Below are 16,503 nucleotides of genomic sequence, written 5' to 3'. Positions count from 1 at the left end.
AAAGGGGAATAAAGGGAATATCTGCAGGGCCTGCTTTGAAGCAACTGGCATTACACAGATATGATTCATTCTTTGGTGTTTGTGGAGCTGAATAAGCTGCTCTGGCCTACTGCAAAGCACTCTGTACAGCATGTGTTCATGGAGGTGTATGGAAAATCATGCTATGAAAAGCCAGTGTCCGCAGAGGAGACAGAAGAATCCTGAAACTTTATTTCAATAAAGGGAGAGAGTCCGCTTTTCTCTCTCGAGGATTTGCAGGCCACAGCCTCCTTTTATCCTAAACTCCTGGCCACATATTGCCCTCTTCCTTTGCCCATTAGCTGAGGTACCAGGAAGGTACAGCCCTCCTGAATCGCCTACCACATATTCCCCCTTGAACCTGTCATTTTACTGCAAACTTCAGAAGTTCGGGCTTGTGTAGACCTACTTGTCTGTTTCAGGAGCCAAATTGTCTGGGCTCTGCAACAAACTAAATTTAGTAGAGACATTAAGACCCATTTCAAGCTAACACCCATACCTTCACTCATCACATTCTTTGTAAAGACATTAGCACATCTTTCCAATAAGAAGTGTTTGGTGCAGGGTGCTGAGAGAGAGTAGCAGACCCTCAGGAGGAAGAAATGCCCTCCAAAATCTGCTCAGCTCATGATTGTTTGACTGCTTTAATCTGGTCTGAATTTTTGCTTTGAAAGAACTCTGGCATCTCTATCAGCTCTTGAGTAGATAGGATGAGCTGGATTAGGCCTGGGGGCTGCAGCAGGGAGCACAGCCAGCTTCTGGCACCAGGTCTCCCTCCTATACCCCTCCTTGTGAGGTTGCCAGCACCCTGTGGAGTAGCTGAAGCTCCCATACCACTGCCTGTGGATTTTGATGCTTGCCTCTGCCCTGCAGATATCTGGCAGCTGGTGTGCTGTCCCAAAGTGCTCTGGCATCCTACCTCCACTGAGCAGCACCTTAGGTCCCTGCTCAGGAGGCTGCTGAGCATGTACTGTTTCCTCATGTCAGAGAAGCCCAACCCTCACAATCTGAGCTGCCCTTTCCCACCCTCGCTCTATTTGTTTTGGAGGGTTTTAGCTGCAGGACCTGTGATTTTGTGCTGGGGACGGTGCAGGGCTGAGGCTGAAAGCAGAGCCAAGCTCTGTATTCACAGATGGTGTCTCTCAGTTCTGAATTCAGCAGCCCATGCCCTTCCAAGCACCAGCTTAAGCATGGCCATGTGATGGCTTCACTTCCCCGGCTGTTTCCTGCAGTGCTCCCTGGGGGTCCCCATGGTCCAGGGCTCTCTTAGCCAGCAGAGGTGCGTTCTGGGGGGCTCAGCCGGGTGGGTTGAGGGAGGGAGGCAGTACAGCCAGGGCTTCCCCTCCTCCCTGTGTCCCTCGGCAGGGGCTGCCCAGCCCATGGGCCCACTGGGGTGTGGAGAGTCTGGCTGGACCGGCTGGGTGAGTCGAGGTTGAGTCACTTTGGGCGGTGCACGCTGAGCGGAGGCAGCAGGGCCCACCACCAGCTCCATGGCGCTCAGTGTTGGTGTCCGGCGGCTCTCCCAGCTGCCGGGCCATGGCGAGCGGCAGGTCCATCTCAGCTTCCGAGGTGGGCTCAGGTGGCCGGGAGGGTGGGGTTTGGGGATTTAGGGCTGGGGACTGCCTTCTCCTTGCCAGCACCTTATGCCTCCTCTCTACTTCTCAAGGCTTCACCCAGAAGACAAGAAAGGTCTGCTGTGGCCCAGAGGCCGTCTTCAAGGAGGTGAGGAAACTGGGATCATGTGGAACTTGTGGGACTGGGATGGGACAAGTCAGTGTCTCGGTCATAAAATCATAGATTGGTTTGTGTTGGAAGGGATCTTGAAGACCATCTCATTCCAACCCCCATACCATGGACAGGGCCACCTTCCACTGGACGATCTTCTGGGAATTTCTCTGCTGTCTCCTTCTTCCTCTCTGCTCAGAGGGGCAGATGGATTCCTCACACTGTGTATGTGACCTATGTGTACAAGCCTCCAGGAACTGAAATTCAACTGAGTGACACTGCCTGGAAGGCTGGGCATATCAAAGCTGAAGGCAAAACTCCCCCTGCCCTCAGAAAGCCAGACTGTCACTGCAGTTGATGCCTTGTGGGACAGGAGTGCGACTTGTGTGTTTGAGTGCATGTATGTGTGCATACGTGTGAGTGTGCAGGGGCAGGGATGGGGTGGCCTGGGAAGCATGTCCATTCCTTCAGTGCCATCCCCACTGAAGCCTGTGACAGCCCACCTGTGCTGTGCCAGTGGGTGGTTCCCACCTGTCCCTTGCTCAAGTCCCAGTGCCAATGTGCTGCCTGGGGAAAGGCAGTGAAGGTGGCAGGGAGCAGGAGGCCCAGCCACTGTTTTGGATGTGTGGTGAGTTGAAGCCTCAGAGTGCAGCTTTTCTCTAAGCCAGATGACTCCCTGCCTGGATGATCACTTCTTCCCAAGCACCTCTGTACGTTCCCATGTTCTGTCTCACTCCACAACCTGCCAGCTCAGGAACTCCAGCAGACACAAGCATCCTTCTTTTTCCAGGGTGGTGCTGCTCTGACTTCTGTAGCAGCTGGCTTGTGGTTCTGTGCTGCTGGAGGGGCTCTATGCCTGGCCAGCAGGAAAGTAGCTTTCCGTCACAGCTGCTTTTCACCATATCCATGGACTTGGTCACCTCACAGGGGAGCCAACCAGCCATGAGACATGGCAAAGTGTGGCTGAGAATGAGTTGTCATCCCTTCCTGCTCCATTTGTTTGCAGCTCTTTCGCTGGCCGCACTATGGGAAGCTTGTCATGGGTGAAATGCTGTCCATTAAGGTTTACAACTGCAGCAAGGTTTTCAGTAACAGGTGGGTCCTTTGATTGTTGGGGTGACCTGTAGAGGTGGGGGAGAAGACATACTGGTCTTTACATTGTGTTCTGGCAGTAGAAAATGTTTATTGAAAATTTGATGGAAAGAAGATGAGCAGAATGCCACTTATAGAGGAAGGATGGAGTGGTTGTTCTGGTGGGGCAGCAATACTGTATATATTAAGTTAAATAAGGGAAAGGATTTAGCTGTGCCAGCAGTAACAGGGACTACATAAGGATCCAGATCAGACCTTCAGCTGGGACAAAGGTTAAACAAGGCCCTAAAAAACAGCTACAAAGGCAGGTCTTGCTGCAGACTGAGGACCTACTGTCATCCTGAACATCGTTGTGACTGTGACCATGCTGCACCCAAATTCAACATATCTGTTGGTGTAGAAAAGCCCTGAATGCATTGTGTTATGGTTTAACCTTTAAAAAGACAGCAATTTCAATTTAAAAGATCAGAAAAGATCAGCCAGAATTTAAAATGCTTCTAGGTGGCACAGGCACATTGTCAACTCAGTGGCTATTCCAACACTTGTAAAACACTGCAGGGAAACCCAAGAATGGAGATGACGGGGAGATCTCCTTTGCACTCCATGAGTCTGGATCTGCACAAACCTTTAACCATCAATGGCAGCTCAGTTGCAAGTAGCTGCCTGGGGAAAAAGGCAGGACCTGCTGCAGGGTCAGTCTCAGGTATTCAGCTGCCCGACTCCCTATGGAAAACACTTCAGGGTAGCTCAGAGGGCCTGTAAGTGGGAGAGTGGAGGTCCCAGTTCTCCCCAGGATGTAGGCACTGACGCTATGTACGGTGTTGTTGCAGTCTCTCTTTTTATTCCAGTGTTAGGAAAATTAATCCACAAACACCATAGGTTTCTGTCCAAAAAGGAGACAGAGGAGTCCTGTAGCTTTGTTTGAATAAAGGGAGAGGTCATGGGTGTTTTCCATGGGATCTCTCAAATTGTTAGAGGATACAGCCTCCTTTTTGTCCTGATCTCCCAGCCACATTTCCCTTCTCTTTTTCCCCATTGGCTGGCGTACTTGAGAGGTACAGACTTCCCGAATGCCTAATACCTATGACTCCTTTGTAATTTGTATACTCCCACCCCCTTTTTTTTCCCTTGTGTCAATCTATGGAATTTCTATGGAATGTATGGTTCTTCTTTTATCTCTCTGTATTTAACTTTATTTATCAGCAGACTCACTGTTTGTAAAGACAAATCTCTCATTCCATTCATCAATCAGTGGAATCCTTCCCATTGTTTCTTTTATCCCTCAGTACTAGTTTTATCTACCAGCAAACCCACAGTTTGTAAAGACAAATCCCTCATTCCTTTCACCAGGCTGCTCGGTACCCTTGTCCTCAGCCTTCAGCACCTGATGACATCTGGAAGACTAATCCTGCGTGAGTCCCTTGTGGACAAGAGCAACAGAGTCACTGATGTAAGTTCTCCAAGGACAGCCTGCTATCAGCAGTCAGTAAGACTTTTTGGGAAACTTCGCGTGGTACTCTCCAGGTGGATTGGGGACTGAGGGGGAATCCAAAATGCTGTTTGAGCTGGAAGCACTGTGGCATTTATGCCATCTCTGCACAGACACTTCACATTCACCAAGAGGTTTCTTGGAGCATCTACAAATGCATGGGTTGGGCTTGGGCTCCTGGAGAACTGTCAAGGGCCTGAATGAACAGAGGGAGGCTTCGTAAAACCTTCTCAACTCTGGGAAATGGATGTAGGAAGTGGCATCTTCTCTGCTTCATGCACCATGAAGTGCATGTGTATGGGCTGCTGCAGTGATGGAGTGAGGTGGAAGGTGGTAGCGTGCCTTGGAACCCCCAGCAAGCTTTTGGGTTAAACACTAGCATTAACTGGATGACTTAATGAGTGTCTGGGACAGCATGAGTGTCACTGACACCTGACTGCCCCTCTGCTCTGCGAGTCCTGCTCTCCTCCACCCCAGCACTGGGGCTCAGTTAGTCCTTTGCACTTGTAGAAGATGAACACCACCCTAAAATGAGCTGTTTCCCGCCAGCTGGGCGTGCAGACACAGCTCAGTGGGTTCCAGACTGCCACACCTGTGCCAGGGCAGCTGGCAGGCAGGAAGAGCAGAGGCGGAGGCAGTGGTCCTGCAAGGTGCTCTCTGCTTGCTCTTCACACTGGCAGTATGACTAAACCACATGGTGGCACATGGTATGCAAGCTCTGTGGCCACCAGACCACCAGCCTGAGTGGCACAGGCACAAGCTGCTGGTGTTACTGGACTCCTGGAGCAGGTCCAGATAGAAATTGACCATTTCCAGGATGATTGCCCATGCAGCTCACTGGATAAATGTTCATGCCAGCAAAGAGACAGGGATTAGACTCACCTCTTGGTGCTGGTGATGGTTTGGAGGGACTCCATTGTGTAAGGTTAGAGGTACAATGTGGCCCAGCCCTTTGCCCCGGGTGCCTCTTCCCTTGTGCTAACAGCAACACGTGTAAGAGCCTAAATGAGAGATGTGTGACTCAAGGTGGGTCTCCAAAATGCAGTTTATTCCATCCAAGAGGTTACAGCAGTCCAGGGTCGTGGGCAACAGTGCCTGTGCCTACAGCTGTCAGTTCCAGCTGCAGGCAGGCCTGGAGACCCTTTGGTTTTGGTTACATTGCATTATATACTCTTCTTTGCTGAGCATCTTAATACAGCAGAACCAATCTATACCGTAACTATTATCTATAGCCTATCATAACTACAATAATTACCATATTCATGTTACAATTCTCCAATCACTAAAAGTTACTTCATTACAGTTTAAGCTAGAAGTTGTTATTCAGTTTTCTTGCAGTGGAAAATTCTGAGACTTTTTTCTACTTCCCACATCAGCAGGCTTGTTTGCCTGTGCTATTTTCTTGCACCCCCCCCCCCCCCCCATCTCCTCAGCCAGGCTGCCTGCTGCCAGCACATGTTTACTGAGTTTCAAGATAACGACACAGGCTGCACTCTCTCTCTCTCTCTCTCTCTCTGTCTCCAAGGGGCGGGGGGGGGGGGGAATGGCTGCCCGATGTCTCTTGGGGCTCTCCACCCTTCCATCCTCCAGGGCCTCCTCACCTCCCATCTCTGTCCAGGCCCAGGCCTACCACATGGCTGCCCCTCCCCCGCCCAGCAGCAGCAGTGGCTGGACGGGGGAAGGGAGATCCGACCTCCATCCCTCGAAGTCCCAAGAGAGCCTCCCAGGGCCGAAGCTCTGCTTTTAACCCCTGGGTGTTCTCGGAGGTGTGTCCAAAAACCCACTGGCTACACCAGGTGCCAATATCAAAATCCAAGCACCCATTGGTTTGACCACAACATCCCAGAATTCCTACTTCTTCCTGGTCAAACCACCACAGCTTTGAACCCAGAGTACATCCCCTTCAGCCTACTAAGGAGTGATCTCCTCCACGCTAGTGTTTTTGGCCTCTGCTGGGAAATCATTTGTGTATGTGTTGGTTTGAGATCAGGCTGGCCACCTGCAGACCAAGGGTGTTAGACCTGTGTTGACTGTGCCAATACCCAGCGTGCTTTGTGCGTCTCTGGCTGTCCTTCCTTGTCTCTTGTAATGCAGGCTCTTGATGTGTTGGTGGCTTCTCCAGCATTTTAATCCAAGCTAGGGATTCCTAGCTTGCTAGGATCCTCTGCCAGCTGTCTTGTGCTTCCTCCAGAGAGACTGCTCCAAATCCCTGCATGTTATTGTGCAGGGCTTTCCCCAGTTCCCTTGTCAAAAATGCCTCGAGGCTATTCTCTGGGCCTCTTTATGGGAGATTTGTAAAGTTGAGCCAGCTTTTATTCAATGAAATATGGAGTTTAAGAAGCTGTGGAGGAGGGAGTTTTGTTATGTCTAGCCTATTGGTGGAGGCAGACAATGGGAGTCTGGTATAAATATGCTTCTCACCTCTTTTTTTCTTCCATGTCCCACTTTCTCTTTTTTGTGACATTTTTGCCTTTGTTTTGTGGCTACCAAGCTCTCAGGCCCTTTCACTTTCTGCTTTGTAGATCTACATTGAGTTGGATTTGCGCTACCAGCCTCCAAATAGCTCAGCGGGGAGCTGGGTTGAAGAGGATTTTGTCTATCTTATAAAAGACAGGTATGGAAATCCTAGGAAGAGCAAATTTCCAGGTAGTCTGTACAGCTGCCTTTGTCAGTGGCAGCCTTTGGGATGCAATCCAGCCTCATTTACTCTCCACTTCTGGCCAGGCTGATGCATCTCAACTCCACAGCAGCAATAAGGGAGCAGGACTCTAGGATAGAGAGATTCCTTGTTATCACAACGAGCCTTTGACTGCAATGATCCACTGTAGGTGCTGGGAGTCCTGGGACTCCCTAGGAGAGACTTGAGAGCATTTCTGCAGCCCTCCTGGCTTGTGGTTGCAAAGTTGCAGAGAGCATGGTTTTGGCCTCCAGCAATTCCATGCACCATGCATGCTGGTAATGCCCAAAGCCAGGGGAGTTGTAGGTTTCTGGGCAAACACGATGACAGGGAGTAGCAGGGCCTGCAGAGTGTCACTTGTGGAACTAGAGAGAAAACAGCAGACACATGAGGCGGACAGTGGATAAGCTTAGGAAAAAATTGCTGGTGTCCCTGCCAAAAAATAAACAGGAGAGTGGCTGGGGCACTGTTCATTAAATGAATCCGAAAACAGCCGTGGCACACTGGTCTTTACAGAAAAGCATCTTTTGTTTTTTACAGTTCGGAGTTAATCATCCACAATCCTGGATTTGAGCAGCTGGAGTAAGTAGCCCTTGAATGTCTTGGCTCACCCTCCTGGATGGAGGGCAGTGAACAGCCCACTTGTGAGGGCTGATGTATGGCTCGTGGCATGCTGTGGGGCTTGCAGGACTGCCCAGTGGCTGAGAGCGAAGGAACTGGACAAGAAGGCTGTTGCACTAGGCAGGAAGTTGGCAAAAGGTCTGGAGACTGATGAAGAAGAGGAAGAGGAGGAAGATTTCTATGATACATCTGTGATTGAGGCCTCGGGCATAATCTTCAGCCCTGTGAAGAGGTATCCACAGCATGGTCTTCTTTCTTGCCCTTGCTTGGGTCCTGGTGTAGAAAGTGCCATATCCTGAGGAATTCCTGCAGCTCATGACAATCTGCTTTGGCAAAATGTCAGAAAACTTCCATCTCTGAAGGCCCTAGATAGGGTGTGTTGGGGATTTGGTCATTCCCAAGGCAATGAGCCATTATTTTCTGTTGCTTCCCTTGGTGGGGACTTACTCAGGGTTCATGTTGACAAGGACACCTGCTCACCTGGGCTTTTTTTTCTGTGTAGCCACTCCAGACTCTGCTCTGCACGGGACCTCTTTGCCATCCCAACGCCGCAGAGTTTCCAGGTACTGCAGCACTGGGTGCATGTCCCCATAGCTGCCTCCAGCCCTGCAGCCAGTCCCTTTCTGCCTTGCTGGAGGCCTGGGCTTCTCCAATTGACACATACTTTGTCAAGGCCTCTAGCATGAAGACCATCATGCTTAGTGTGACTTCCCTGGGCAAGATGTAAGATTCCCTGCATCCATGTACGGCATGCAGAATGAACTGCATCCATGAGTGCTGGCCACAGTATCAGTAAGCCCATGTAGTTAGCTATGGATAAACAGGAGAAGGGAATCAGCTACATGTGCCATTGCAAAACACTGCCTGAGCAGAGCTTCAGAGAGTATCCAGGCAGGGCTGGTGCCTGCCAGCTTTCTGCCAGGGTCTTGTCTGTCTTCCTTAGGGACAGCTGTGGGACATGACCAGGGCCAGAGGGCTGTGTGGGGGCTTGCTTGGACATGCCATAAGGCTGTTAGGAAGCAGTGGCTCTGGCTGATTATCTCATATCTGGCTAAATTGATTTCAGGGCAAGTCGCCCAGCATGGCTATAGATATAAATCTTCCTCTGGTTCTAAGTAAACATGGACTCACATTTTGTCCGATCAAACAAGCAGGAAGTTTTTGTGATGATTGAATTTACTGACATCATTCTCTTGAAGCAATCATTCTGTACCTTAACTATGGTCTATTTGCTTGTACTAAGAGCAAATGTGAGAACATTTCTTTTATATCTTAGACTCGTAAGCAGTTGCAGTAAATGTAAGTAAATCTGAAGCAGCCACATTCCAGTCTCTCCAATGGTGCCCATATCAGTAGGATTCAAAGAGGAGTATTAACAGAAGATACAAAAAGCATCTTCTCCAAGATGCTCTGTGGACCCTCCCATGTGGGAGCAGTGGGTTTTCAGACACTTGGGATCAGAAACTGAGGGTACAGGTGCTGCTGGGAAGGTCAGCTCTTGTCAAAAGTACTGGGGCTCTTACACTTTATTTCCTTGCTTGTCTGAAAGAAACAAGTATCTCAAATACTACTTTGGTCTTTCCTGGCTGTAGTAGATTTCAGCAGGTATGCTTTTGCCTGCCCTAGGCATCCGGCTCTGAATTGAGACTGCCCTGTACATGTGCATACTGGTATTCTTGAAACAATCTCAGGATGGAGGTGTAAACAAGGAGAGTGCTGATTCAGACAAGGAGAGTGCTGGTTTTCTCCCATATTTTCTCAGGTTGGGATTAATGTAATTGAAGCACAGAAGTTGGTGGGGGTGAACATCAATCCCTTTGTTGTAGTCAAGGTGGGAGAAGAAAAGAGGCATACGGCAACACAGAAGTCAACAAACTGCCCCTTCTACAACGAGGTATGTGACATGGACAGAGGCTCTGTCCTTGCCCCACCAATGTCCCGAGTGCCTGGGACCATCCTTGCAAGGGATGCCTGGAAGCCTGGGGCTAAGCTGTCTTGCTCTTCTCTTCCAGTATTTTTTGTTTGACTTCTATGAGCCAAGGGACATTTTATTGCACAGACTCATAGAGATCTCGGTATGTATGTCTTCCTCTTCATCTTTCACTGGCTAGTGGTACAGCCTGATGCTTCTGTGTGTAGACACTGGGTGCAATGGGCAAAGCAAAGCTACCAATGCCATCAAGGTGTTCCAGCTGGAATCACCTGCCCACAGAGAGCCACAGGGCCTTCCTGTGGCTACACTGGGGCAGAGACCTAGTCTTGCTCTGAGCCAGTGCTGGGCAGTGTTGCCTTCCCAACTCCTCCAGGTAAGGGTTTTTCGTCACCCTGTGACTGCAGTGGGGCCTCTGGGGCACTTTCTTGCCTTTTTCCCTTGTTGCCCTGCTATTTGGCAGCAATCCCCTACTGCCCCCTTACCCTGGAGTCTCATCCTGCAGGTCCTGAAGATAAGTGACAGATGTGAGGGGAGCTCAGAAATTATTTGTGCTGTAGAAAAGCCCAAGCAGGCAGAGAGTTTGAAAATCCCTTGGCACAAAGCACAAAGATTTTCCCAAGGCACAGGGATATTCTGAAGATAGCTAAACCCAGCCAGCACGCCCTTTGCCAAGTGGCCTTCAATACTTTCCTTGTGAAAAGCTGTGTGTCTCTTTTGCTGCCGAGTGTTCAGCAAGAACTGAGCAAGACTTGGGTTTTGGGAGAGATGCTGGCCTGGTGGGGTCATGGCTCTGCCCTAACCCAGCAGGATACGGACACAAGGACTTCCTGTGGGAAAACAGATCTGTCCTATCTCCATTGCTGGGCTGTGGCTTACCTGGGACTGCAGAAGTTGAATTGTTTGCACATGACTGCCTCGGTCTAGGTTTGACTGTGGGCTATGGGCTGGTGGGCTTTGTGGGAGTGGTTGGGTAGGAAAGGGTTGGTCCTACAGCTAACACAGATGAGTCAATCTGCATGAAGAGCTTGCAACCACTGCCTCAGCTGTGCTTTGGAACACCTCTTGGCAGTCCTGTGTTCCTCGGAGATATCTGGATGTATCACCTGGCTGTCCACACCTCATGGTGCTCAGGGGAACTTGTGCTGTCTGCAGGTTTTTCACTCAAAGAAGATACCATTTCTGGGAACTTGCATAGGAACGTTCAAGATGGATGTTGAGACAGTGTACAGCCAGCCAGGTATGAGAACTGCACCACATACCTGTGTCTGATCCTGGCTCTGTGTGAAACTGGTGTTTCCTTCATGCTCTGATGGGTCTGGTCAAGGCCCTGGTTTTAAAGCACTTAGTTTGCATGAAGATCTGAGCTTGCTTCTCCACCCAGCTGTCGGAAGGCAGGTGACACCTTCTGCACCTTCAGAGGCAGGGTCAGGGCCAGAGCAGTCTGTGCAGACAGAGCTGGATGTGAAATGGTAACCTAGCTGCTCCCTAGGAAACTCCTCCTCTTCCCTCTCAGATCACAGGTTTTTCCAGAAGTGGGCAGTTATCAGTGACACCATGGACACCCAGGCAGGCGTGAAAGGCTTTGTGAAGTGCAACATCTCTGTCTCTGCACGCGGGGATATTGCGGGCTCCCTTCCCACCTATTCCAGGAACCAGGATGAGGACATTGAAAGGTAGGTGCAGTGGGATCTTGCATGGCCCTGAGGAACACTGCCATGTCTCTCTTCACACAACCTTTTTTTCCCCATTTTCCCCTCTTCTGATGGGTAAAGACCCAGTGAAAAAGACCTGTGGTGAGGCAGGATCCAATCTTCCTGCAAGTCAGTGAATTTCCCATCATTGTGTTCTGTGGACTCCAGGAGAGGGGCAGAACATTAATTTGTCTTTCAGGAATCTGCTGCTGTCTGAGAGAGTCCCTGCAGAGAGACCTTGGGCCAGGGTCTGCATCAAACTCTATCGTGCTGAGGGCCTGCCCAGCATGAGAGCAGGCATTATGAGTGGTATCTCCAAGATCATAGGGGAGAGAAAAGTCTTTATTGACCCATATGTGCAGGTCTCATTCTGTGGGCAGCAGGTGAGTCTGAGGGGAAGCTGTGTTGGGACAGGCTGATTCTCCCTTGGCTGTGTGGCAGTACGTGGTGGGCTCATGGTGCCAGGAGCCTCCATGCGGCACAGCAATCCCACTGAAAATAGGCTGGGAGAGCTCAAGTGTTGCTGCCTTTAGCAGTGGTCTGAGCTGTGTGGCCATGGCTGTGCAATGTCTGAATGAGAAGGCTGTTCTCTGCTTTTGTCTCTACAGAGTGCTGCTTATAGGACATCCTCAGCCCTGAGCACAGCTACTGGCTGAGCTACTGGCTTTGCAGGCAGATATTCATATCCTTAAATACAGGGATAAATCCTGGAGCAGAAGTCCTTTTTCTGTGTCAAGCTGGGCTCAGCCTGAGACCCTTGAGAGACTTTACTGAGATAATGACCCAGTTTTTGCACATAAGGTCAGGCTTTTTGATCCCATTATATCCATTAATATGAGAATCAATCCCTGATTGGCAGTCTTGTGGGCCTGGAGTGCTCCAGGCAGCCCTTAGATACCTATGAGTCTGCTGCTCGTTTGCATTCCCTTGATTGTGTAGGTCATGCCAGGGCCTTGGGACAGGCCCCATTAATGAAACAGAGAGGAATTGCAGGAATGGGGATAGGAGCAGGGACACTGTCACATCCAGAGCCTGCCTGTCACTGTCTGCAGGTGGTACAAGAGTGCATGCCATTCCAAGCCAAGCTTTGAGGCATCCCTTTCTCTGGGCACCAGTTGGGACGGTGACACTTTCACACCTTCCTCTTCCCAGGGGGAAACGTCAATAGACACCAGCACCACTGAGCCTGAGTGGAACGAGCAGATCAGTTTCATTGAGATGTTCCCACCTCTGTCCAGGAAGATAAAAGTCCAGGTGCTGGATGATGCCAATGTCGGTGATGTGGCCATTGCTACACACTACATTGACCTGCAGGAGATCTCAGACCCTGACAGGAATGGTGAGGCTTGGCATGGCTGCCTTGGGGCAGGATGTCTTGGGCAGCCGTGTGCCATGCACTTTCTGCTTGGCATGCTGGTGTCCTGGGGCTGGGAGCAAAAGTGGCTGAAGCACGCTGACACTCTGGTGTCCTGGGCAGTCCTTTTTGGGGAGGTCCTTCTGCAGCAGCACCTTGGAGCATAATGAAACCCTGTCTCTGTCTCTGCAGGCTTTAACCCCACATTTGGCCCAGCCTGGGTGAACCTGTATGGCTCCCCCCAGAACTCAACTCTGCGGGATGTCCACAAAGACCTCAATGAAGGCATGGGTGAGGGCATCTTCTACCGTGGGCGCATCCTCATGGCCATCACAGTGGAGATCTTCAGCAGCCCCAGTGCAGCAGAGAGGAAGCTTGGGTACCGGATGAGAGGCGCCCTGAGAAAAATGAAGCTGAAGAAGAAAAGTAAAAAATCCAAGGAGAAAACAAAAGAACTGAGCCAGCTGCAGGGAGAGGGGGAGGCTGGGAGCTCTCAGGAGGCTGAGCAGCCCAGGGAGGTCACTGTGGAAGTGGAAGAGCTTCATCCACTCCCTGAGGTGAGTTCTGTGCTGACATGGCTGATCCATGCCAGTCTTTGGCATGCACATCTGTGAAGGGAAAGAGGCAAGGTGGGAGGCAGCTGTGTTGATGCAGTAGCCATCCCTTAGCCTACAACCTGCTCAGTGGCTTCACACAAGCATCAGCCAATCCATGGCTCTGCACCAACACCTCAGGATTTCCAAGAAATCCTATCCTGCTTCTGGCAGACCAGTGGTAATCTCAGCAGCATCCTGCTGAGGTCCTGTGGAAGGGTTGGCAGACATCAGTTATGCCCTGGTGCTCAGGCAGTGCTTTGGCACACAAGGGTCTCAAGCTGATTTCTGTCTCCTTGCTCAGAATGTGTTGGGGAGAAAGGATGAATTCCTTCTGTTTGCTGCCTTCTTTGAAGCAACTATGATGGACTCCTCTCTCAGCTTGAAACCTGTCAACTTTGAAGTCTCTATAGGTGTGTATTCCCCAGGGCCCCACGTCCAGAAACTATGGGAACAGTGTGAATCTCCCTCTGACAGGAAAGTCAGTTCTTCATACTGCCCTGTCAAGTCAGCTCAGGAAGTTGGGAAAGATGAGGAATGAGTCCAGGGAGTGTGCACAGTGCTTTACTAAAACCCTGAATGTCTTCTATGGGACTGGAGATTCACACCATTTGTGGAAATACCTGTTTTGGGAAAGTTTGAGGAAACTCTTCTAGTAAGTAGGAGTACAAAGAAGTAGAAGAATTTGGTAGCAAGAAAGGGAAAAAAAGGAGGGAAAGCTGGGATACTGGGGTTGGCCATGTGGCACTGAGGGGATATGACAACAAGTGATGGGGAAACAATGGTCTGAGAGTGGGTCAAAGCCCTCACCTGCTAAGCTGGACGGGTGAAGATGCTTGATGCTGAGATAGTACTTGAGGAGCTGATGCTGGTCCCAGTGTAGGGATGTAGATGGTAGTCCGCAGACACTTGGTGGAGCTGATAGAACTAAAGAAGGCATACACAAGGACCTCCTTGCAATTGCACAGCTCCCTCTCGGACCTCCTGGTTGTCCATGTGATGTGCCAATGGTTGGACACAACTACTAGTTCCCAAAGAAGTAAATGCCTCTGTGGCAGTCTTCCTGCCAAGAGTCTGGTATAGCCAGCTAGAAAATGTCTTTTCTAAAAACACCTGAGTGATCCCACTTACCAGTTTATAATTTAATGCTCACCTTCAAGGAAACTACGGCAAATGTGAAGAGGTTGTGACCAAAGGATGGCAAAAAGTGGAAAAGGGAGAAGTGAAAGAGGAAAGGCAGCCTTTACTGGATGCTGGTTCAGATGGTGAGCTGGATGCTGAAATGCTGACTCCAGCTTTAGCAGCAATGAACAAATCAGTTACAAAGAGTCAGAGACCAGAGCCCATGGAATATGACAAGTAAGTCTTCTATATCTTTCTATTCCACCTTTCTTGGAGCTGTTACAGCTTCCCACATTGGTTGTTCCAGATGTTATTAGAGGTCTGCTCTAATAACATCTAATGCATCATAGGTTTCTCTTCCTTGCAATCCTGCAGCTTGCCATGGCCTAGCTGGCTGGGATTTCCCACTAGCTCTACGAGCCCTATGGTGTCTACTTGATGTTTGCAGATGGCCAAGGATGGGGTCCCAAGGAAACTGAGACCTGTCAAAAACAGCCATCCCAGTGAGGAAGGAGAGGAGTACTCTTGGCATATGCTATCCTATGTTGAGCAGACAAGACACATACAGAAGCTCTTCTGATGTTTGTTCTGGGAATATTGCCTAGTTTGTCCCATAGGCCTGGCAATGTCTTAGTCTTTGTGTTGTGCAGCCTGTGCCTGCTACTACTTAGTCCCATAGCAGTGAGAAATCTTGGCAACTTCCCATGCTCCTGTCAGCCTCATTTGTCTAAGCATGTGTTGCTGTCTCTACTAGAAACCCTGTGTGCTAGTTTGGGATGGCAAAGGGCAGATCCAGCAGCTTGCACCCATGTCCATGGTGCAGAGCCCAAAACAGACAATTAATTCCCTATGAGGGAGACAGAGTTCAGCCTCTGCTCCCTTGCTGGATGTGCAAGTGCATGTGTTATGATATGGCATATGCTTTCTGTAGCAGTAGCCATAACCGCCTATGCCTGCTGTCCTTAGGTCATACAGCTGCCTGCCCATGACACATGAAAAACCCTGCGTGTACGTATGGAGCTACTGGGAGGATCACACCTGGAGACTCTGCATTTCAAACCGGATTGTCAAACTGGCAGAGCGTCTGGTAGCATTTTCAGAGTTTTTGTCTGTGTCATCCTCCTTCCTGGTGTGCTTTGTTGCATGTGCAGTTGCTGTGCGAGATGTTTGCTGTCCTCACCCCCCACGCAAGTCCATGTCTCTCACAGGGCTTAGTCCCACCTGCCCTTTAGACACGATTGGGTAGGCCACATGGACTCATGCTGTGCAACTGCCTAGTGGTGGTTCCTGGAGGAGTGAGTGATGTGATATGATGTCTGTGACAAGTTCCTCTGCTGCCAGTCCTGAGCTGTGTGAGCCCTGGGCAGATGATTGGGCAAGCAGACTCTCAGATTGTCGTGAAGGGGATGCAGTCTCTCCCCAGGACCTTGCCTTTCCCTTTTGGCTTGAAAATATGAAAGTAGAGCTTGCCACAATGTATGTTAGTGGCTGCTTGAGGACTGAGACACAAGGTGTTGTAACAACAAATGCTAAGGTTATCCTCAGGCTCTGGAGAATCCCAGGCAGCATAGTGCTGATCTGCAGCTCATGAATCCCAGCTCTGCAGAAAGGCATAAGCCATTTGTGACAAATGCATCCTTGCAAGGTTTTACTCTGACCCCTCAGCCAGGTGCAAGCTTTGTGAATATTGCAATTTCGCTGCAGGAGCAGGGGTTGGATGACGTGGAGAAGCTCTTGAGAAGACCAAAAGCTAAAGCAGAAGAGCGGCTCAGAGAAGTGCTGGAGGAATTTGTAGGTGGATGCAGGTTAGCATGTCCCTGATGTCCTGAAGATTCTTGTTTTCAGATTAGGAGGTCATATAATGTTCTGCCTCAGCTGTGTGCAGCCTTCTCTCTTCTCCTTTTGAGGTGGATGTGCAAAAGAAAATGAGGATGACTTGGGAAAAGGACCTTCTCTGTAGCTCTTCAAGCTTGGAGAGGAGACTCCAGTCCTGTTCTAAGAATCAGAGGGGTCATAAATGAGAGCTTCAGTGCTCCTGGGCTCTCATGTCTTTCCTAAATGTGAAGGATATTTCCTTCACTATATTCAATCACACAGTCAAAAGATCACTCACTGTTTCAATCCCCATGACTATCCTGTGGGGGCTGTTATGCACTTCAGTCTGCAGTGCTACAGTAGAAAGGGAGCC

At 50.0% G+C, this 16,503-nt stretch overlaps 1 protein-coding gene across 1 annotated transcript in view; it reads left to right on the top strand.

Annotated features, from left to right (window-relative positions):
• The first annotated feature begins 1,508 nt into the window (after positions 1-1,508).
• Positions 1,509-16,503, top strand: part of LOC131564289 (fer-1-like protein 4) — a 37,762-nt gene continuing 22,767 nt past the window's right edge. The window contains 19 exon segments of the mRNA XM_058814660.1: positions 1,509-1,587; positions 1,685-1,740; positions 2,750-2,838; positions 4,186-4,285; positions 6,847-6,938; positions 7,542-7,583; positions 7,690-7,854; positions 8,125-8,185; positions 9,385-9,516; positions 9,635-9,697; positions 10,708-10,792; positions 11,069-11,228; positions 11,446-11,629; positions 12,399-12,585; positions 12,793-13,157; positions 13,498-13,606; positions 14,354-14,552; positions 15,282-15,402; positions 16,020-16,120. Of these exon segments, the coding sequence (XP_058670643.1) occupies positions 1,509-1,587; positions 1,685-1,740; positions 2,750-2,838; positions 4,186-4,285; positions 6,847-6,938; positions 7,542-7,583; positions 7,690-7,854; positions 8,125-8,185; positions 9,385-9,516; positions 9,635-9,697; positions 10,708-10,792; positions 11,069-11,228; positions 11,446-11,629; positions 12,399-12,585; positions 12,793-13,157; positions 13,498-13,606; positions 14,354-14,552; positions 15,282-15,402; positions 16,020-16,120 (2,390 nt within the window).

The sequence above is a fragment of the Ammospiza caudacuta genome, chromosome 15, assembly GCF_027887145.1.
Source record: "Ammospiza caudacuta isolate bAmmCau1 chromosome 15, bAmmCau1.pri, whole genome shotgun sequence".
NCBI lineage: Eukaryota > Metazoa > Chordata > Aves > Passeriformes > Passerellidae > Ammospiza > Ammospiza caudacuta.
Note: the sequence above shows the minus strand (reverse complement) of the source record. Positions and strands in the feature narration are given on the sequence as shown.